This window comes from Zonotrichia leucophrys, chromosome 2, assembly GCF_028769735.1.
Source record: "Zonotrichia leucophrys gambelii isolate GWCS_2022_RI chromosome 2, RI_Zleu_2.0, whole genome shotgun sequence".
Taxonomy (NCBI): Eukaryota; Metazoa; Chordata; class Aves; order Passeriformes; family Passerellidae; genus Zonotrichia; species Zonotrichia leucophrys.
In genome coordinates this window covers 114,354,187-114,376,626 of record NC_088171.1, presented here as the reverse complement: position 1 = coordinate 114,376,626, position 22,440 = coordinate 114,354,187, and the positions used below count along the sequence as shown (strand labels likewise).

The 22,440-nt window shown below is 41.2% G+C and overlaps 1 protein-coding gene across 1 annotated transcript in view; it reads right to left on the bottom strand.

Annotated features, from left to right (window-relative positions):
• XKR4 (XK related 4) overlaps positions 1-22,440 on the bottom strand; it is a 215,735-nt gene that overhangs the window by 74,806 nt on the left and 118,489 nt on the right. Inside the window, exon 2 of the mRNA XM_064706106.1 lies at positions 2,165-2,364. Within this exon, the coding sequence (XP_064562176.1) occupies positions 2,165-2,364 (200 nt within the window). The remainder of the gene's footprint in view (positions 1-2,164; positions 2,365-22,440) is intronic.

The window sequence follows — 22,440 nt, the reverse complement described above, 5'->3', positions numbered from 1 at the left end:
ACTTAACAATTCTCATAATAACTTTGTCCTGTGGGACAGAGAACTAAAAGAGCAATAAAAAAAATAAAAAACCAGTAGCATTCCCTAAACAAAGAAAATCAATCAAACACCCTGTTTATTGATCCATGTTGGAAACCTCTCTAACAGGCTCAGTGAGTGGACAGCTAGCTGAAGAAAATACTTTATGGCTGGGCTTTTTAAAACACCCATTTGTAGCCTGATACCACTGAGAAAAATTATGCTCTTCTTATGCAGCCTTGCATGCAGCTAATCCACCATCCTGTGGTGCAATGCATTAGCCTTACCATTTCTTTAAGAAAGGAGAGAAAACAGAGAAAGGATTTTCACAGCTGGCAAGATGCTAAAACATATTAGCTTTTATCATGAGAGTATAATGATACTACTGTTTAAGAAAATCCAGCATCTTGTTTAATTTTCTTAGTTTTTTAAAATTGATCCTTTTCTCTGTGGAAGCTGGAAAAATATGGGAGAAGGGAGCATAAGTAAATACCATCAACCTTCTCAACTGCAATCCATAATTATAGTTTTATTACTTTCTGGTTTCTGATATATAGGTTTCACAGAGCTGATTGCAGGGTGCAGGAACCATTTCTGCCTTTTAAACTGAGGCATCTCAGGTCTTCTCTAATTAACCACTTGCAGAGTGTATCACAGGCTTAGTGTCTACTCACCAGGCTCATTTCTCAGAGAGAGATCTGTTATTGCACTAAAATGAGGACAAGAGGCATTCTGTATTAATAGTTTATGAAGATAGCTAAATTACAGCTGACCATACAGTATTCTGCCTGGGTTCTTCTCCTAAGTCTTTCTCTGGACTCACTTTTTCTGGGGAAACAAATCTTGAAGTGATAATACCTTCTCTGCAATGATAACAGTTTGAGAAATTGCAGTAGGAAGTGCATAGTCAAACTTCCTTGTACAGAGCACCAAATAATTAAAATAGAAACTTTGGTTTTCTTTTCCCATTAAGGTGGCAAAGTTTTAGATCTAATGGAACAAAAAACACAGGAAGAAGTACAGCTCTTTATTACATGATGGTTCAGAGCTCTGTAAAAGTAAAGCCTCTGATTTATCCATAGGAAACTGCCCAGGATCAAGATCTTCACACAGTTACCCACTTTGTGCCCAATCCTTTTTTAGCCAATCAGATTCACTTCATGTTACTCATAACAAGCTAACCAGACCCAACATTTCTTGGAGCAAGGAGCTGTCACATTTTCTTCTTGTACAGTGGTAAGCACATGAGCTGTTCCTTAAAAGCAAATGACAAAATTCTGAATTTCCTTCCTCCCTCTGTCCCTCTCATTCTCCCCTCCTCCCTTCACTCCTCACTGCCTCATGGCATTTTTGTCACCTTCTGGATTCCAAGTTCTCATTCCCTTGCTAAAAAATTCCATCCAGGTGCAGCCATAAGGCAAAACAATGGCACAATACGAAAGGACAGCTGTCAGGTAGCCAAAAGCAGCATGAGAAAAGCAATAGTGAGTGAGATATTCCAATATCTGTATCACTGACTGACAAAGCCCTATAGTAGGACATATGCATGCATTTACCATTTTAGAGAAGTAACCACACTTGCTGAAAGCATCAACCTTGGAAGGAAACCCAGAGTGTGAAGGAATGAGTACTGCTGGAGAGATGATTTGTATTCTTTCAGGTAAGCACGGCCGAGAGCTGATGGGCATAAACATTTGCATTATCTTCACAGAATTGCTGTTATCTCCTGTGCTGTCTCCTGCTTTGCATAATGCCATATCAACCTCATTACTGCAGTTTGCAGGGTTTTGAACATTCACAGAAAAAAAGCATAGGGAGAAGAGTAATAGTTTGATTGATGCAATTTTCACATTGGCCCAGTGGATAATCAGAAGAAGCTCTTCTATTACAAGGACATGCAGAAAGCAAAACATTTTAAATCCTACCCACAACCCAGGGCCATTAAGAAAGGCTAAAAAATCCTCTAATAACACAGTCTTTCTTGACAGAGTTATTGTTAACAGCTAAATAGCAGCTAGCAGGCAAGATCTGCTCTTATGACAGGACTACAAGGCACACAGCAGTCTGAACGAAGGATAAATATGTATGCGTGGAAATTACATCTTCCAAAAATTATAAAAAATAAATAGATTAAATGAACCCCTACCTTGGAGAGCCTGGAGTGTACGAGTCTGTACAACAATACAGAGTTGCAGGACCAGCTGTGGTGCACTTTCCAGAAAGGTGGCTAGCAAATGCAGCATACTCACATCTGCATACTCATACACCATTTTCCAATAAAACCGCCATCTGTCATTCTCTCCACTCTGTCGACTCCGGATACCCAAGTACATCGTGTGAAAATACCTGGAAATGAAAGAGAGTGGTTATAGAAGCACAGAATGTTATTTTACATGTTCTACTTCTGCTTGCAAACAATGTTTTGTTCAAAGTACTTCAAAATAATGAACGTTTATTTAAAAAGATCATTGTATTTCAATTTATAATAGTTTATGTGATAAGAGTAAACTATACTGAAGGCAAGACTAGCCTTTTTAAGGCCATTAAAAAGGCTTAGCACTGACTTATTTGTTAAATAGTATTTCTTTCAAGGACCCAGTTTTCTAATTTGAAATATACAGGTGATATCTTGATTATATGGCCTTCCTCAGAGGTTTTGCAAATCATGATAGGAACAAAACGAACTCTTTAATGAGAAGCTGCGAAGAACTAATCTCCTTCTGCAAGGCTGTATTAGGACTTGGAGAACCACCTGCACTGCAACTCTGAGGTGTTCTTAGCCTGTAGATCTGCTATGGCAGAACTTATTGTCCTGCTTTCCCCCCATCTGACACACTGAGTATTTCAGATACTGCCAAATGTATCGTGGTTTTTTTTCCTCATAGTTTGATTATTTTAGTCGGAGAGAAGATGTAGCTGTGAGTTCCTATTTTAGAAGGCGTGGAGATGTGGCTGTGAGTTCCCTTGGAGATCAGAAATGACTCACTATGGTAGCTCCCATGCAGAAGCAAGCAGCAGCAGGAGCCAGGAGCCCAACAGGCTGCTGCTGCTCCCCGTAGTAACCAGCAGATTAAGGGAGCAAGTGGCAAAGCCCCTCAGCTCTTGTGCCCTGTGCAATCAGCAGGAAAAACACCTGGCAATCAGCTCATAGCTAGATTTTGGTGGGTGAAGGAGCAATGAGTGGTTTTAGGAAGCAAGGGAGGTGTTCTGAAGGCTAGTGCCCAGATGCTGTGATGCCTGTGGTGACCCTTGCAGAGCATGCAGCAGCTTCCCATGACACACCTGAGTCACATCACAGTGATCACTCTGGGTGGCCTTTGATCTGCTCTGTTATTCTGATCTGATATCAGATATTCTGTGTCAGAAAAGCTCCCACATTGTTCCTACAATTTTAGTTCCAAACTAATTAAGGCTGGCTGAAAAAAAATCCCCAGTCTCACTTAATGAAAAATTTTGAAGATTAAGGTATTGTCTTGCATCAGGGTGCCTCGTGTCCTGCAGTAGTAGCCTGGGGAGCTACTAACTGATGTGGATCTTTTTTTCTCTTTTTCTTGAGTATCTTTCATATTCTGTTCCTGACATAATTTTCTTATGATATTTTTAATATGTCCTCACAGCAATTTTTTAAAGTGAGATCCTATTTTATAATTAGAAAAAGTTTAGTAAATTTTAACCACTTCCAATATGAATTGCTTTAATTAGTTAATATAAAGTATTTCAGTATTTCTTCTTTCCACAAGTTCTTGTCTTAAAACCCTTTTCCTAACTGGTGGAGCATGGTGAATAGTGAAATCTCCTTTTACAAAGGTTGCATGCAACCTCTAATCTCTGCTCAGCTGTAACTCTGGAGGTGTCTTATGCTGATGGGAAGACTTTTGACTTCTGACTGGCAAAGAGCCCAAGACTTGGTTGCCCCCCTGAAGAATGACCCAATGCACCCTTGTACCCAATGCTCACTCTATGCAGAGCAGCAGTTTTTATTCAGGAATATTCACCAGACAAAACCAGGGACTAGCACAGAGAAACAGCTGAGAGGACAGATCTGAGCCTGCAGCATTTCTCTTGACAATGCACATCACAGCAATATAAAAGGAAAACACATTAAACTCACATTTAAATTAAAATCACACCAGGTGGCTTTGAATTTTATCAAAGTCCCATGTGGGAGTGAAGCAGCAATGAGCTGCTCAGAGACTGAGACCACAGAGGTACAGTAAACAAGACACCAACTGTAACTTTCATGCAAAACACTGAGCAGGTCTAGATGGGTCAGAGTGTGATGGCATAACTGGGGCTCTCTGGTGTCTTTGGGGTTAGGTAAAGTGGAATGGCCTGCTGCCCAGATCTGACAGCCACTGAGCTGGAAAGGCATCTTTTGCTGCACAGTTCTGTTAATGGGGTCCATTGGACCCACTGGTTCTCAGTCACGATCCATTTAATTGTTCCTAACCTCTCATTAAAGTCCTGCAGCACAACAGGGACAGGTAAGGCTTTTATTTCCTTCTGCAGTTTATTGTTTGGGTGGGGTTGGTTTGTCCTGCCTAACATGTCCTCCCAAGGGGCACACCTTGGAATATTGCACATAGTGGGACCAGACAGCATCTTCAACACCATTCTTTTAAGATACCACTAACCTTTCCTATAAATTCCTAAAGGAGCTGTGGCTGCTGAAAGTTGTGCCAGGAGGCTCTAGCTCTGCCAGTGGAGCCATCTGCAACTTCAGTTCTACAGCATTTGTACAAAAAGTACTTTTCCTATTACAAAAATGACATACTGTGGCAGGTGAGGACCCCTAGGGTTCTCTACCTGCTCTGCAGAGTGGTTGTGCATGGCAAATATGTTGTGATTAATGAACCCGTATGGAAATATTTCCTCTCCCATTGCACTTTATTGTGAAACACTGGCAGTGAGTTATTGGGGACTGGGGAATCATTGCTCTTTGTCTACTTAGCTCTCTGCAATTTAAACACAAGATGTAGAGGAGGAAGATACTTTCTGGTTTTACACACTGGGGACCAAATTTCAGCCTAGGGTGATTTTTTTTCTGTCCTTTCAATTTTGGCCAAATTAATTGCAGGCTGAAATTAACATTTACACACATAATTACTGTCACTGATTTATAGGCATAATCAGGTGATTAGACAGCTAAACATTCTGATTTGCATCCACAATTAATTGCACCAGCAATTGATATTAGGTGTGCAAATTAGGAGTTATTAAAATAAAAAGAAGGTCTAATAAAATGATTCATATATCAAAGACACTTTTTTCTGATTGTGAAATATGGAATAATAAAATGGGAGAAAGTGCTTTGTTGTAGTGGCTTCCAAATATAGCTTAACACTGCAGCAATGACACATTCCGTTTTATATATATATGCATTATGTAATTCCACTTCAGACACCCTCACCGGAGGCCTATTGTCAGCAAATGCCATACAGACACAGTCAGAGGTAGTTCCTGATTTAAAGTGATTTAAAGCGTTTTTCTATTTTGGTGTTCTGGTATTGTTTTGGTAGAAATTCACATTTTTATGTGAGTCCAGGTTGTGACTCTTGTATACAGTTATTCCAGAAAGATATAGGAAAAAGCAGTATAGAGTTCTGCATTGCAAAATTTCTTAGGTAAATTGATGTCAATTTTCCTGAAAGAACAGATGTGAATGTCATTTTTTTGGTTGTGATTGCATTCAGTCAACTACAGTCTTCTGCCGGTGCTGGTGCTTTACCAATATACAAAACCTGCCTATTCATGTTCCCAAAAAGCATTTAATTGATATGTAAAGAGATGATAAAGAGTGAAAAATTGAGAGTTACAGCACCTGGCAAAAAAGGGAAAAGAAGCAGAAATGGGGAGTGTGGTAATGATACTGCCATCTAGCAAAGTAACTACTTTGTCTAATAAATCAAGTTTATCTTAAAGTCTCTTATTTCACTAGAAGAGTAAAACCAAATAAAAATACACCACTTCACCCACTCCACAAAAAGACCCTAGAATTTCAGAGATCTTTCTTTCATAGCTCTCTTTGCAAACTCTCTCTTGTTTGTGTAGAAGAACTTGGACATAACTGATTTTCTTAGAGATTTTGAAATTAGAGGATTATGAGACCTCTCCTGTGAAGTCAGACTGAGAGAGCTGAGGTTGTTCAGCCTGGGGAAGAGAAGGCTCCAAGGAGATCTTATTGTGGCCTTCCAGTATCTGAAGGAGGATGAAGGTTATGGCTTCAAACTGAAAGAGGGTAGGTTTAATTTAGTTATAAGGAAGAAATTATTCATTGTAAGGGTGGTGAGACATTGGAAGAGGTTGCCCAGAGAAATTGTCAATGCCCCATCCCTTAAAATATTCAAGGCCAGACTGGATGGGGCTTTTAGCAACCTGGTCTAGTGGAAGCTGTCCCTGCCCATGGCAGGGAATTGTAACTGGATGATCTTCAAGATCCCTTCCAACCCAAACCATTCTTCCAGTCTATGATTCTATGAAATGTACTATGAAAAAGCAATATCAAAACTTTTTTATTTTAAAAGTATTCTCTTTTTCTCTCTCTCTCTCTCTCCTTTTTTTTTTTTAATGAAGACAGACCACTGCTTGGGTTACCAATGCTGATTTAAAGAAGCTTATGTTCAGAATTAATACAATGGAGTGAGAAGCACTACATCACTGGTAATCAGATGGCAACATATGTATTGTTATTTGAGCCTTAACATCTTAACCTTTGAAGGAAGTAGAGAATTTTTCAGCATTTATCTGTCTTAAGTTATTTCAGTGCATCACACAGCACAGTATACAGACCATGATAAAGTATAACCCTTAAAGATGTGAATGTGAGACAAGACCAAGTGACATTCTTTTTCCATTATATTAATGATGGAAAGCAGTAAAGTAAAAGAGACAGAAAACCAGGCTACTCATTATGTCCACAACAGGGTCCAAGATGCAAGACAAATAGAAATAAAAAATTACCTACATTTGTATTTGGGAAAAAAAAGTATTTCTGTTATAGGGAAACAGACATTCATTCTGGTAAGACAGTGGCTCTCCAGTATTTCCAAAACCAAGAGCCCTCATTTTGCTCCAGATTCACATACCAATCTTAAGGATGGTCAGCATAGACTGAGATACATACATTTGAAATAATTCTGGTAACAATTCACTTATGATTAAAGCATGCCCACTTGTGTATTTAATTGAGACAAGGTAATGTAACTATACCATAATACCAAATATTTATAGGAGTGCTTTCCATGTTTAAAGTGCTGTACAACCACTGCTTGATTAACTGGGATGAATGAAAATAATCTTACAGAGTTTGTTCCTCAGGAGTTGGTAGCTGACCAACCTAATATCTTTCTGCAGGACACAGGTATAACTTTCAGTCAGCACACTCAAATCCAGCTGATATTTCAGAAGCCCATGACTGGACGGGCCATTTTCTTGTGTGAAGAAAATTCTGACTCCTTCCTCCCTTATTCTTAGCAACTTCTTGCCAAGTCTTGCTCCATTACAAGGCAGGCAAGGAAGCCCCCAGAATACCTACCAAACAGGAGACAAATCCTCTGAGTCAGTTATTTGGGAAGAGTGCTTAGGTGCCACTGACACCTGTGCTAAGGATTTCCAACCTGCCTACAATTCATCTACTCTTTTATAAAAGATCTTTGGTGAATATCCTGGTATCATTGAAACTGAAGATGCTTTTGGAAGTGATTTAACAGAGCTTGAGTTTTTCCCCAATTTACTTCATAGTATCTGGGTGTTATTTATGCCTATTGCTTCTAAGGAATTATTTCAGAAGCTGCTCTATTATGCTTCATAGACACCATTCTTTTTCATACAGATAGCTGAGGCTTATTGTAAGTAAAAAAGAGAAACCAAACCCTTATTACTGGTGGATATGTTGTTCCCAAGCATGTGGGACTTGACTGTTCTTGCTGCACCTACTTTGGCTCAGTCAATGTCATCCAGTCTTCTGAGCTCCTCTGGGATTCTCATCCCAAATTTTGTTATTTGATTTTGCCTCCATTCTTCCAGTCCCATAAATTTTGAAAATCTTTAGCTATACATTTGGATTTTTGAGATTTGGAAAAGTTATGTTCATCTGCTGCTCATTTAGACAGTGTGCACAACAAAAATGTGCATATGCAAGTGCAGAGCCATATGTGAGTCCAGTCTGACTATGGCTCTGAGCACTTGCTACAGATTTTCACCATAATGAAATTATCCATCTGATGATAATATATACAGCTCTAGAAAAAAAATCTTCCGTTTAGAAGTGTCAAAGACTACATCGTCACCATGTGCTTTGTCTAAGAAGTCCTTCGGATGATACACATGAATAAGAGACCATTTGCATTCTTTGGAAAAATGAAATTATTCTGATTTCATGCCTCATGTACTCCATTTTATTGCAATTGCCTGAGTCTGTAGAGGATGCCTGCTCATGTTGCCTGCTTATATTGCATAATCCAGTGAAGAACTTGTGAGAAGACCAAAAGTCATTAATGGCTATTTGGAGCAGTCCTAGACACTTATTCTGGTGCCTAATTTGCCCCTGCATCAAACACTATATTAAACAATTTAGCCATACCATAAACAGTTGTTCTTCCTGTGTTTCAGGTGTAAAGGATAAAAATCACTACTGCAGAGCTACAAATCAGTAGAATAAACAGCAATTCAGATAAGTGGTATTTTCTTCTGTTGCTTAGTTACCCAAGAAAACTTAACTGTGTTTGTATCTCAACAGTATTTGCCATGTTAAATAACAACAGACTGTTCTATTTTACTTCTTATGTGCCTTTTTATTAGGTGTGCCTGAATACTTAAATAAAAAAGTTTCTTTAGAAGGAATACTTACTGCATTTGCAGTACATGCTAATGCTTATTCTTTTTGTTCTGAAGGAACAAACAAATCCCTTCGGTTTTGATTCCTTATTCTAGGAAGGAAAAAACAGCCAACTTTTAATTTTCCAATCAAATTATTTTTGATGTGACCATTAAGGTTTAATGTACAAAAGGAAAATGAAATGCATTCTGGAGCACAGAGCAGTGACAAAAACTTGTCCAACTAAGCATGGTTCTGGCAATTTACCAGCAGTCAAAAGTCTGGACTTAATTTACTTTAAATTATGAGTGCAGCATTCTCATCTGTGTCACTGAGATGAGATCCATGTGAGGACAGATCCCACTGGGGAATATTTCATAATAAGAGACATTAAAAGGTTGATTTCCAGAATATGCATACCCTACAAATATTAAAAACAAAATCCAACTCCTGGTATTTAATTTTACTTTGCAGTATTTAAGATATCAGAAAAATAACTGCTTTACTTCCTATAACATAAAGCAAGACACTTTATGAGCATAAACAAAATGATTACATCTGTTTCATTATGACCTATAAAGCATTCCCCAGCATCTTCTGTGACTGGGTGATCCTTCTCAAACGGCTGTGAGTCGTATTACAGCAGCATTTTATGGTCATCTAAATTTTTATGGCCATCTGAATTTAGCTACTTTATGAATTCCCCAGCTGTAGCCAGTCCTACCCAGCACTCTCCTTCCTTTCCTGACATGTGCAAACTGCAGACCTCCTGTTTGTGAACCAGTGGTGGAGGGAGATGGCAGGACTAAGTTGGACTAGCTCCAGGTTTAATGAGGAGAAGGCAGGCTGGTCTAAAGAAATCTCTGATGCAGCCTGCTCCCCTACTGACTGCCCTCACCCCTGGGGTTCAGCTGCTCAGCCCCACTGCTCAGCCCACTGTGGATTCAACCATTTGTGAGGTGACAAATCTCCAGGAAACAAATCTCCTTGTACTGGAATGAGGGGCAGCCTGGATGCTTGCACTGACCAGCACGGATGCTGGGCTGTCCTCTGCCAGGACCCCTCTAGCTTTACAGCAATTTACTGTCCCTTCCTTTTCTCTGTACCCTGCAGACTCAGGTGAGGCAGGCAGCAAACCCTCCTCCTTTGCACACAGTGAGGGGATATCCCTACAGCATGCCTGGCACATGCTGCCAGATCAGATGGAAATTCCCCTGCATGTTTGCTGTTTAGTTTAATTGTTTCCATGTTTCTCCTCTCAAAACTGGGATATTCCCAGGATGCACTTGCCTCCCAGGGCTCCCTATCAGCCTGGAGGCTCTGTGCATCCCCTGTGAAGTTCTGCGCTGCCCCAGCCATGCCTGTGGCGCTCATCACTGGGTCAGATTTCCCCTTGTACAGTGCTGGGGACAGACAGAGCTTGGTGGCCATGGACCCATCGGACAGGCAGCTGATGGTGCCACTGCCATGATAGGGATGGCATAGCCTTGCCAGGCAGTATGACACAGCCACTGGCCACAGCTCCTCTAGGCACTGCCCAGATACTTCTCAGGAATAAACATTGGTGCATTTTTTTGCACTATCAACTCTGGGTTAGAATTGAAAAAGAGAATGCAGAAGTGAAATAATAAAAAATTTTACAGTATGCTGCAGATGTGTATAGCTTTTATTTTTCACAGATTCTTCACCAGGCATTGCCACTGGTGCTGCATAACAGCTGCCTTTCCTGTTTCAATCATGGGACAAGGACATTTAGACATGTTCAGCAGCACAACTAAGAAGTTTTACTGCACTGTCATTTTCTGCATGGCATTGCACACCTGCATGCTCTGTAACTACAGGCACTGCTTCATCAAAAGCTGATGAAATTGCTTTGGACCTCAGAGGTTCTCAGAGGCTCCCTTGGTTTCCACTTGTGGGAAACACTGGAGTTTCTTGTATATTATCAAGGCTGCTGGGAGTGATGTCAGTGTGAGATCAAACTCCTAAGGGCAAGCGGCTTCCTGAGAGATTAGATATCTGCCCTGCTCTGTGTCCTCTGAAAAGCTGAGGGCTTTTCTGCTTTGTCAAAAGGGTCCTTATGGACTTCCTGAAGCAAAGGTCCTCTGAAGCTGTAAGGAAAACATGGCTCTGCTGGTAAATGCCAGGGCACTCTAAAGAGAACAGTTAAAATCCTGATTTACAGCCTGCTCTGCAACTATCTCCATTTGGTTTCATCCCTGCAGCCTTACATGGTTTGGGGGGTGACCAAGTGGAAGGCTATATTTGTACTATGAAGAAGAACTAAGATTCCCAACCAATAGTGGTTAACAATGATTTTCTTTCTTCCCTTCTCCTCCCTTCCTCCCCATGTCATATTTTTCATTTTCTTCTAAGCCTGTCTGCCTCTTAGTCATCCTGAAGCACCCCAAGAAGTGAATCCTGGTTTGCCTCTGTCTCAGTTGGGAGATATCAAGAATCAGAAAAGCACAGAATACCCCAAGGACCTCCAGGCATTCCCTGGAAAGGCAATTAGTCGTGGCCAAGGATCTGTACCATGCAGCTGTCACAGGAATATAATCATTATCATAGGCATCCTCACTTCACCAGCCCCTGGGGCTGCAGCAGGAATTGAATTGTTTCCCTGTTCCCTCCAAGCTCTGACAGACTTATGATGATAGCCCTTGGAAATGGTCCTGAGACCTGCCATGTGAGACGGCCAAGGGAGATGCACCTGTGTCCCAATCACCTCTTTGATTGCACTTGAAGAAGGGACTGCTTGTATTAGAATTAAATCCCAATATTGCTGGATGGAATGTGCCTGGGCTCGTCTGGCCATTGCTGCTTGACCAAAGGTGGCAGCTGTGGTGGTTTTCACCTCAGAGACACCTTTGCTTGGCTGTGTGCAGCAGCTGGGCACTTGGGACAACTCCAGGCATACAGGAGCTCAGGTTTACCTCTGGTGGAAAGGGTTTGGGTGAGGTGAAGGAAAAGGAGTTGGGTTCTGCTGGAGGGTTTGATCCAGAGCTTTACTCCTGGCACACAGGCCTCTGAATGCAGCAACAGCTCCAACAGAACAAGAGAAACTGCGTGGTTGCTGTGTCTTTTAACCGCAGGGAGAGGCGGAGGGAAGGGGTAGGGATCCCACCAACCAGGTAAGGGGGGGAAGTGTCAGGGGACAAATGACACCTGGATGGCCCAATGTCCCCTGGGCTGAGAGGCATCTTTTGAACTTCACCAATCACAGGACGCTCTTGCTGGAATGCCGGATTGACAGACAGCAGTCAGCAAGGGGGCAAGGGGAGGGGAAGGGAGAAGTTATTGGCACACCTGGGGAGAGAACCGGGAGGGACAGGCTATTACATCACACCGCAACATGCTTGAGGAGGTAAGAGTGGGCACAGATGGTGAGCAGCGTTTCTGGCTTCTCATCTTGGGGTACCAGGTGTACATCCCAGATCTCTGGAGAGGCAGCCAGGCAGCCTCCCATCAACACACAAGGATAAGACCAGTAAAAGGTATTAAGAACCCTTTGCCTATCTTACCACTGTTTCCACAGGAGCACTCTCTGCAAACCCGTGCTCTGTGGCTGCAGACTTTGCAGTCTGGAGATAGACTCTTCCCCTGGGTGCCAGTGTTTATCATTCACACTGCACACAGGGAGATGCTCAGCCCCTCTGGGACAGCTGAGTTTCTCCCAGCATCCGTCTCTCAGCCCAGGTCCACAGGGACATGGGCTATTTATTGATCTGAAGAGGTCACAAGGGAGGCTTCAACACGGAGGTGGAGCAACAGAGCAGCTGGTGAGGTAAATACCCTTGAGCACTCCTGTGCCAGTCACAACTGCACTGTAAGGGAACCCTTCAGTGTTCAAGTTCTCAACCTCATGGTCAAGCTCATCACCTGGAAGAGGGAATACCTTTGCATGGGTGTTCACAAGAACCCATGCTGTTTGTTGCTTTCCCTTTGATAAATTAAGTAGATTGATCTGCCTGCTGATGCTGCAGCCTTCCAGTGACAACTTTCACAGAACAAGAGCAGACAATTGTGATGTCTTTGATCTAGGAAAGGGAAAAAATAGCATTTTTAAAGCTGAAGAGATGCTTATAATATCTTTTGCAAAAGTCAGGAGAAGCAACAGTAGTACAAACACTAGAGAATCACAATGGCTAGGGTGGATGCTATATTGTATCCCCACAGACAAAATGTAATGTGTTTCCCTCCATATAAACATCTTTCTTTCATGACCACTGGTGTGTGCCAGGATGAATCTGGGTTGTGTCACTCTGGGGGCCTAGCATGTAATTTCACACTGTGAAACAGCAGGAGCTAGCTGCTTCCACTAACCAGTAAAACTGAACTATTGCCAACCTTCCCCTTCCTCCCTCCAAAAAACCTTCCAAATTGCTTATAAGAGCTTTTATAGGACCTGCTTGCTCTTTCTGGCTCAGAGAAAACACACAACTGAGAATTCTGTTTGGAAATATCTTGCTGTAAATAACTTTTTATTCATCCTATTTATATAGCAGTCTCTGCTTCAGCTTTTTCTTTTGAAGTATTCAGGAGAAGCCATTAACTAATCCTGCAGTAAAAACTCCTAATAAATTGAATGGTCATTGTTTGGATGGAGCAATCTATAAACACTCAGGAAATAATGTGGGATTAGTCACTCATTAAGATATAGACAGGCAGTGCCTGTGTGATCTTTATGTGATATTCAAATGGCTGGCTGTGTTATTTAACAGGAATTCAGGCTAACTTCCTCTTGGTGCTTATCAGTTGTCTGGACTAATGGAGAGTGTTCTTTAAATGTTGCCTGCCTGAAGAATTTTGTATAAGAATCAATTCAAAAACAAATTTGCCAGCAAATAGCATTAGTAGGGTTGAAAAGCATCTCACAAGGAAATGGTCTTGAATACCAAGCTGAACACCTCACCATGCACTATATCTGCGTGCTTTGCAAATCAAGTATTCAGAAATCTTAGGAATAAAATTTCTGGCCTGGATTTTGCCTAGTAAAAAAGCTCTAGGGCAAATGACAGCATTTTCATGTCAGCCTTTCATCAATTCCCATAGGTCATATCCAAAGGGTGTCTGTGAGAAAAAACACTCCGAGGAATTTAGAGGGAATTTTGCCAGTTTTTGACCTCATAGTTTGCCCCTTATCAATATATTATAGGAAAAGAAGAAGGGATATAAGAGGTGACATGCTGGCAGCATACAAGCCAATGGAGAAAATAACATGAGCTGGCAAGACAGCAATTACATTTAGGACTTGAAAGGAAACCATGGTCATTAGAGATCTACAGTTTTCAGTCTAACTGGACTTCTGTATTCCAATATTAGTTCCGTCTTAAAAAATAGCACAAAGTCCAAGAAGCGCAGAAGGATAGTAAAGCGCCTTCAAGAAAAATGCTTCAAGGAATGACTTGTATCAAAGGGCATGAATTTATATGTGCTGAGACTGAGTCTGAATTTAACAGCCATTTTGTTTAAAAACTTATACAGAAAAGAAGGCAGAGATAACACAGGCATGAAACAAGAATTTAGAAAGATTTTTTTTTGCTATGGCAGGAATAGGAGAAAGGTTCAGCTAAGGTTTGGGCTGTGAACATCTTTTAATACTATTTTTAGCTGGATATAAGATCAGTTTCACAGCACAAAACACAACCATATTTGCATATATATGCATATGCATAATCTGTAACTTCCCTGCAGTTTAGGCATCTTATTCCAGCAGAGAAGGATATAACATCTGACAGAAGACTTGTAAAACTTGGAAGACCATAATATTGAAATGCTACAAACCTAAAATCTGTGTGCTGTAAGTTCCAAATGGACATACATGCATGTATAAACAAGAGTAGCTCTGTCAGTATCATGTCTGAATTCACTATCACAATGAAAATTGCTGAAATTAAATGCCTCATGTAGAATGGGAAGGCAATCCCTGTCAAACTGGACAGGGATTTGCCAGGAACAACAGGGCCATCTGCTTCTCACCTGGGTGAGCAGGGATATGCCAGCGCTGGAAGGCTCTTTTGGGACTGGTGGAGAGAACACTTGTGCTCCACAAAGCATCTGGCACTATCCCTTTGCACCCAGGCAGAAAACAGCTCCCAGTTCTAATTCTACAAAACTCAATGAAGGTTAAAAGAGCTATGAAGGATGTCCGAACCCTGCTTTGCCCATGGTATATCCATTGAAACTGGCAAACTTAGTGTGATCTGCTTCACCCTTCCACTGCAATCCAATCACAGAATAGCTGAGGTTGGAAGTGGTCTCTGGAGGTTGTCTGATCAAGGAGAGCCATCACCTAGAGCAAGCTAAGAGCAGGTTCACACAGCTTTTGGACATCTCCAAAGATGGAGACTCCACAACATTCCAGACCAGAGCAACTTGTCCAAGTGCTCTGTCACCCTCACAGAGTGTTTCCTGATGTTCAAAGGGGAACCTCCTGAGCTTCATTTTGTTCCCACTGACTCTAGTCCAGTCACTGGGCACCACTAACCAGAGCCTGACTCTGCCCTCTTTGCACCCTCCTTCCAGGTTTGGAGATGGTCCCTGAGCCATCTCTTTATGCTAAGCAGTCCAGACTGTCCTCAGAAGAATGATGCTGCTGTCCCTTAGGTATGTTTGTGGCCCTGTGTCAGACTCTGTCCAGTACACTATGTCTCTCTTGTACTGGGGGGACCAAAACAGGACACAGCACTCCAGGCATGGCCTCACCAGTGCCAAGGAGAGGAGCAGGACCACCTCCCTTAACCAGCAGGCAGCTCTTTGCTGCATGGGACACCATTGTCCTTCTTTGCTGACACTCAGCTTGGGCCCACCAGGACCCACAGGTTCTTTTCTGACCAGCTGCCTTCCAGCACAGTATATCCTCCAGCAGAGTACATTCCCCAGTATTTACTGGTGCATGGGGTTGTTCCTCTCCAGGTGCAGGACTTCGCATTCTCCTTTTTTGAATCTCATGAGGTTTCATTTCTCCAACCTGTAGAGGACCCTCTGGTGCTCTCTCTCAGCTCTGTCTCAGTCCTCCCAGGTTTGTGACATTAGCAAACTTGCTGAGGACTGTGCCCCATCACCCAGATCATGTAATACTCCTGAAGATGCTAAACAGGAGCAGAGCTGGCACTGACCCCTCGGGTTCACTGCTAGTTGCTGGACTCCAAATAGATTTCATGCTGCTGTCAGAGCCCTTTGAGATCAGCTGTTTGGTTAGTTTTCAATCCACCTCACCAGCTTCACCCACTTCAGGCCACACTTCACCAGCTTCTCTGCAAGGATCATATGAAGACAGTGTCAAAAGCCCTGCTCAAGTCTATTTAGAAAATATTCACTGTTCTCCCCTTATGTTCCAGGCCAGTCATTTCACCATGGAAAGTTTATATAAAAACTAAGGTGAGGTTGGTATGGCAGGAATTCTGGTCAGATTTGTAAGGCCAGCATTGGTGAAAATGAAAGCTTACAAGTTAATGAAAAATTTAAAAAGTATGTTTAGGAAGCAGATAGATATTTTAACTATCCTTGCCCACCACTGCAAATCCCTCAGACATATGACAGATGCCAGTGATAAAATTCCTTCTTTAGACTGACACCTCATTTCCAAAATGCCACATGCTACAAGTCTGGTTCTCAGCCTAGACTTTATGACTTTTACAAGGAAAATATGAGACATGTCTTCCCAGATCTTTGCATAATGAATAAAAATTCTCTCAGAATCCCAAGTGCAACTGAAGTAATACATAACAGTAATAATAATACTATTAATAATAATATTAATTATAAGTCTGTTTAGCATTATCTGCTTAAATTGAAAACCATTCATGTTAATACAGGCAGCAAGCTGCATGAACTTCCTTTAACCTCTGGAAACCATTAAGAAATTCAGTGGTTTTGGCTAATTACAGTTGCAATTCATGGGACCTGCTTGCCTTCTAAGCTAGCTAGGTAAAATACCACCATCTCCCTGACATTTCCTTCCTCTGTGTATCCCAGTTATCCAATGCAGAACTGCCTTTTCCACATTTGCAATCACTCTGAATTTAAGGAGTATTTGAGGTGAAGGTGGAGAGGGATGCAAATGTGCCTGATAAAGGAGGCATTAAAAACTACGAACTGCTCTTCTCAGCTTTTCAAAAGCACAATTAAGAACTTGCTTTATCTGCTGGTAAAGATGAGACCAGAAGCTAAAAGAGCTTGGGAAAGCAGGAAAAAGTAATTTTTGCAATTACTTTCTTTTTTTATTTTCCTATGCAGATTATTTTAAAGAGAAGCTTTCCCTTTTTAGACCTACCAGTTTCCTTTCTAGCAGCAATCTGCCTGATTGCTGCTGGCTCCCAGGCCACACATATGCCCTTGGTTTCCAGAGGAAATTCAAAAAGAGGTAATGTAACTCATAAAACTGCTTCTACACACAGAAATGTGCATGTATAGAGAATGTAAAGAAAATGTACAGCGATGCAGTGAACAGCTCCTTCTGGGTCCTCTGAGGAAAAGAAGGGACCAATGAGGAATTAAGAGGATGAAAGACCACCATGGTGGCTTCACCACACCCACAGCCATGGCTGGTCCCTGTGGGTCCCTTGGCATTTGCACCATATTCTTGGGATTTTTAGCCTTCCCTGCTCTGCAGCAAAATAAATTTCTAAGGCCTAGTAAGCATTAGTAAAGCTAGCTGTACCAAAGGCCTGTGTATTAGTGTTCAAAGATGCATATCATTTCCTACAGCTAGAGGCAGCCATTTAGCTTTGGCAGATGTTATTTTATTTGTTCAGGCTGAAAGGTCACTATAATTCTGTCAACTTTATTTTCTGCATTTAAAATGTCACCCCCAACAGGTAGCTAAGGTAACACATTTGCTTTCTACATGTCTTTTACCATTTTTCATGTCAGAGAAGGTCTTTTATGTCTTAAGAATATTAATTAAGTTTGAGAACTGGTCTTTGAAAAAAAAACACTCAAAGAAAATGAAGCACCTTTTTAAGACAATTGTCTCAGTTCCAGATGTGCTTGTTTCCATTGTTTTTCTAGGGGCTTTGACATGTTTGCTTCTGTCAGGATTTCTTTGCTTTCTCAAAGCATCTCTTCATGTAAGAAGACAATTATAATGATCTGAAAAGCTTCCTGCTACTGTCCTCCATTTCTCTGGTCACATTTACTTGTGTTTGCACCTACAGAGATGTGTAACAAAGGTGATTCTGTGTTTTGGAGGCCATTTCAAAAAAAGTGATTAATACCATGTTTATAGGGACACTTGCATTGATCTGTCTGTTGATGTCCTCCATCCATGAATCCTGACTGTGCAAACCACCTCCGTCCTTCATGCCAGCTCCTGAACATGGCTGAACCTGTGCTAAGCTATTTCCACGTCATGCACGTCACCACTATCCCTGCTTTTCTAATTTAATTTGGGGTTGTTTTCTGTCACCTTGGCATGCTGAAACAGCTTCATAAGGATCCCAGGGCACTAGAACCACAGGGAGAGGCAAGGAACAACGAGCCATGGGCAAAGGGAGAGGCAAGGTGGAACCAAGTGGAACCAGCCCTTGCATGGAGTCCACTGTCATGGCAGGATATCTTCAGTTATTGGAAAGACCGTGGTGACTCTAAGGGTGCAGTTTTTCTTTGCCATATTTCCCCAGAGAATACTTCACTTCTCTTTCTACTTAGAAACCCAAATGTCAGTAAAATGTTCTTTTACTGACATTTGAAACACAGGTTTCTAAATGCATTTGAGCCAAGATGTTGGTCAAACATGGCTCACTGTGCTCCAGAGAACCCCATCCGCTTATTAACTAACTTATAACAGGCACGTAAATCTAATAAAGATCTCTGCTGAAGTGATTAATTCAATGCACTGCAATTTTTTTTTTTCAGCTGAAGAATGAAAGCTCTTATTTTGTGGTATAAATGACTTGAAAGGAAGATAAAAACATTCCAGTTCTGGGATATATTTATGAATGGTTTTCTTCTAACATTCTATTTTTCCATCTTGTCTTTGTCAAAATGGGCATGAAAGCAAAAAGACCAAAAAGAACTTCACAAAAGAATACTTATTTTCCTTGTAAAATACAGTGATGATCACTGCTGTCTCTAAGGACTTGTGATTTTTTTCTCCCATACTGTTGTACAAGTTCTAAACCAAGCTGCAGACTGGCATGACACACTTGTGAAGCACTGAGACTCTAGGTCAAGATAAAGACTATCATTCACTCTTTTAATTTGCTTTTAAAATTAAGTTTGAAAAGGACTGCAGAAAACCTATTCTTTTTGTACCAACTGTTTAGATATTTTCACAAATGTGTTTTTATCTTTTTTTTCTTTCCTTTCTTGACCACATGGTTTGAACATGCAGGTCAATGTGACCTTACAATGTCCTAGGGGAAAATTAGTTGCAGAGAGATGGCAAGCAAAGAAAATGCGACTGACAAAGAATCAGTGGGTTTTCTGCAAAACACTTTTACTGCTTCTTGGCAGTCTCTGCCCTCAACTCCCACCTTTGCTTTAGTAGCATCTGCTCTGATTTTCTTATCTTACACTGAGTGGTCCAACCAGAATTTAATAATTGGGAAAGTGCATTCCATTCACTAATGTGTATCTGATTAAAGTTGGCTCCAGATTACCTTAAGTTAGAAGCACATTATAGCTACATCATCACCGACCACTGAAACATCCCACTTCCCAGAAAGCTTTGGCAGAAGCCCAAATTTTACTGAAATCACCAGGACTGAGACCTCTAATTTCCTTTAAATATTGAGACAGTTTGATAAAATGGGACAGACTCTGGATTGTATATACATACACATATATGTGTGAACGTGTGCCATGCATACACACTGACATGTCATTACCATACCATTATACATCTACTGGACCCTCTAAAGGATTCTGCATCCTTGTGTCCTGACTTTTATTTCCCAGAAGCAGACCAATCTTCAACAAAACTCTTCAAGGTGGATGAAGGAAAAGAACTGACCCAACCTCAATCAAAGCTCTCCCACCTAAATCCACCAAAATAGTAAATTCAGGAAGTTCAGACAAAGGCAAAGAACAGGCCCCTGGCTGTTTCTCATTCCAGTCCAGCTTGCAGAGCACATTTCCCCCCCTGTGCTCTCCAGGCTCGTGTGCTACTTCCCTGGACTGAACAGAGTTCATGGTACCTTGCTCATGCTATGATCCACTGTCTGGCTCTGAATGTTTCTGCTGCACCTCACTGCCCACAGGGGTGAATCTGGCATTTAGCATTAAGCTGCCATAGGTAGGCTTTGACCACTTTTTCCAAAAGAAGAGTAGATTAAAAGGAAGTGAACTTGGTCTCTGCTATTCAAAATGAAAAGCAAATAAACAAAAAGCTGTCCTGAATAAGCCAGCCCAAATCCCTTCATTTAGCTGGCTTTCAACTTTTTTTTTTTTTTTTTTCACACTCTGAGACTCTGGTATATCAAGCAGGCCTGGAAGTTGATGAAACAAATTTCAGCAGTCTGGGAATCTGGCCTATGTTTGCAATGGGTGGACCTTAACTAGACACAGGGAATGCCAGAAGTCATAAAGAAGACTGATGATCCTCTTGTGATCTCCAAATTAATTTTAATGAACTGAGGAATTTGACTAAGCTCCTGTTAAGCTTTTCACATTTGGACTGCTGTTCCAAGCCAAACCTTTGTGGTTTCATCCATCTCTATCTTTCTGGCATGATTTGAACTCTATCCTGATGACAAATGGAAACACTTCAAGCAGGAGGGAGAAAATGCTCTAAAGATTGGCCTTAGCAGTGAGAAAAATCCAGTCCTAATTCTCATTCTGTATATTCCTCATAAGCTTGCAGAATCACTTAAATGGAGTTAGGCTAACAACATATTCAGTAGAAAAGAGAAGGCAGAGGTCCACAAAGAGCAGGTGCGCTCATAGAGTGAATGCAACTCAATTTAAACACCTTTAGCTGAAGACTCATGAAAATCTTGACTACTCCTCTGAATAAAACACAACCAGTGATATCTCTAGTTTCATCCACTAGGAACACCAAAACAGTGGGAATTCCCAGAGCTACCACCACCCTGTCCCAGCTGAATAGCTCCATATCTTCTCCTTGCTCTTGTCCATCCATATGGGATGTACCATAATTTACATGCCTGCCACTCTGATAGGGGCCCAGTGCTGCCTATAAGCTCAGTCTCCTGTCTGGGAACTCCCAGGAGGTGTGAGAGTGGGGCTGGGATCCCCCAGGCTGGGCAGAACCTGCAGGAAGCCCATGCATTCCCTGCACTGTACTCTGTCCACCACACTGTACATTGATCCAGTTACTATTTCTATACTATTGCTACAGCTTTTAGACAATTACCTAGAACCAGCAGCTAATTTTCAGCATCCACCATGTATCAAAAAGCAGATGAGATTTCAGATACCTTCTCAGTATGCATGTCCTCCCAAGAATTCTCCTGTGCTTAAGGTGACACAAGATGAGCCATTAAGTCTAGTTCAACATAGTAGCTTTACCTCCTTGTACATCTCTCATCATGTCTGTGTGGGAATGGTACTGTTCAGTAACATTGTAGGTAAGTTTGGAGCTTAATTAAATTAGAATCTGCAAAATACTAGCTCCCTGGGAAAGCAGGTGCTATATAAGTGAAAGATATTATATTTAAAATGTCATGCTAAGAGAAACTTTTTTTTTCAGATTATCTCCCAGAAATCCTCGATGAGTTTTAAAGCTGAAATTTCATTAGCAAGTTGTCAACACCAGCCCATCCTCCCAAACCCCTCTTTTCTCTCCCACTCTTTCCTCAAAACACCACCCATCTTGAAGCATCTAGAATGGCAAAGGAAAACCTGCCATATTTAAAAGAGGAAAAGAATCAAAGTAAGCAACATGAAGCTTACTTCTTTTTAGGGCTAAAAATGCTACGCTGTCTCACACATACCCTTATACACAAACATGTGTATGAACAAACACACTCACAAAATGCCTATGTACTATGCTTGACAGACAAATTTATGCACAGACATACAATTACCAGTTAAATGAAACAAAACAGCAGATAAATGACTGGGGACTTCAGCCTACCTTGTCCCTCCATTTTGAACTCTTTTTAAGCCTCATTTTCTACTCAGTAAATTAATGACTTAGCAGAGGACTATTCTAGTTCTTCTAAAAGAGCTAGATGCAAGTAAGGCTCCTACCAATTCAATTTTGACAAAGATAATCACTTCACAGCAGATACTGATTATAAATCAAAATTGCATGCGTCCATTCCATTCATGGCACTCACAGTTACTTCCTAATGAAGACTGCTACCTGTCACATCAGCCACTAATTTCTCCCTTGCCTTTTAATGTACACTACAGTTTCCAGTTGTTATTAAATGCATCCTTACCAGACATTCTTTTAAATTATCATCCCCCATAAGATACAATATCCTCTTGAATTCCCCCAAGAACCATTGCAGTTGCAATCTGCACTTAATATTGAATTTGCACCAGAGAAATTCATTAGCTATGAACAGTATAAGACTTCCTTTTTCTCTGTTTTTTTTTCATTCATCCAAAACCACCTCACCCCTTGGCAAAAGCAAACAAATTTGGCCTCTTCCCAGTAAAACTGACTGTTAATGCACATACTGTAAAAA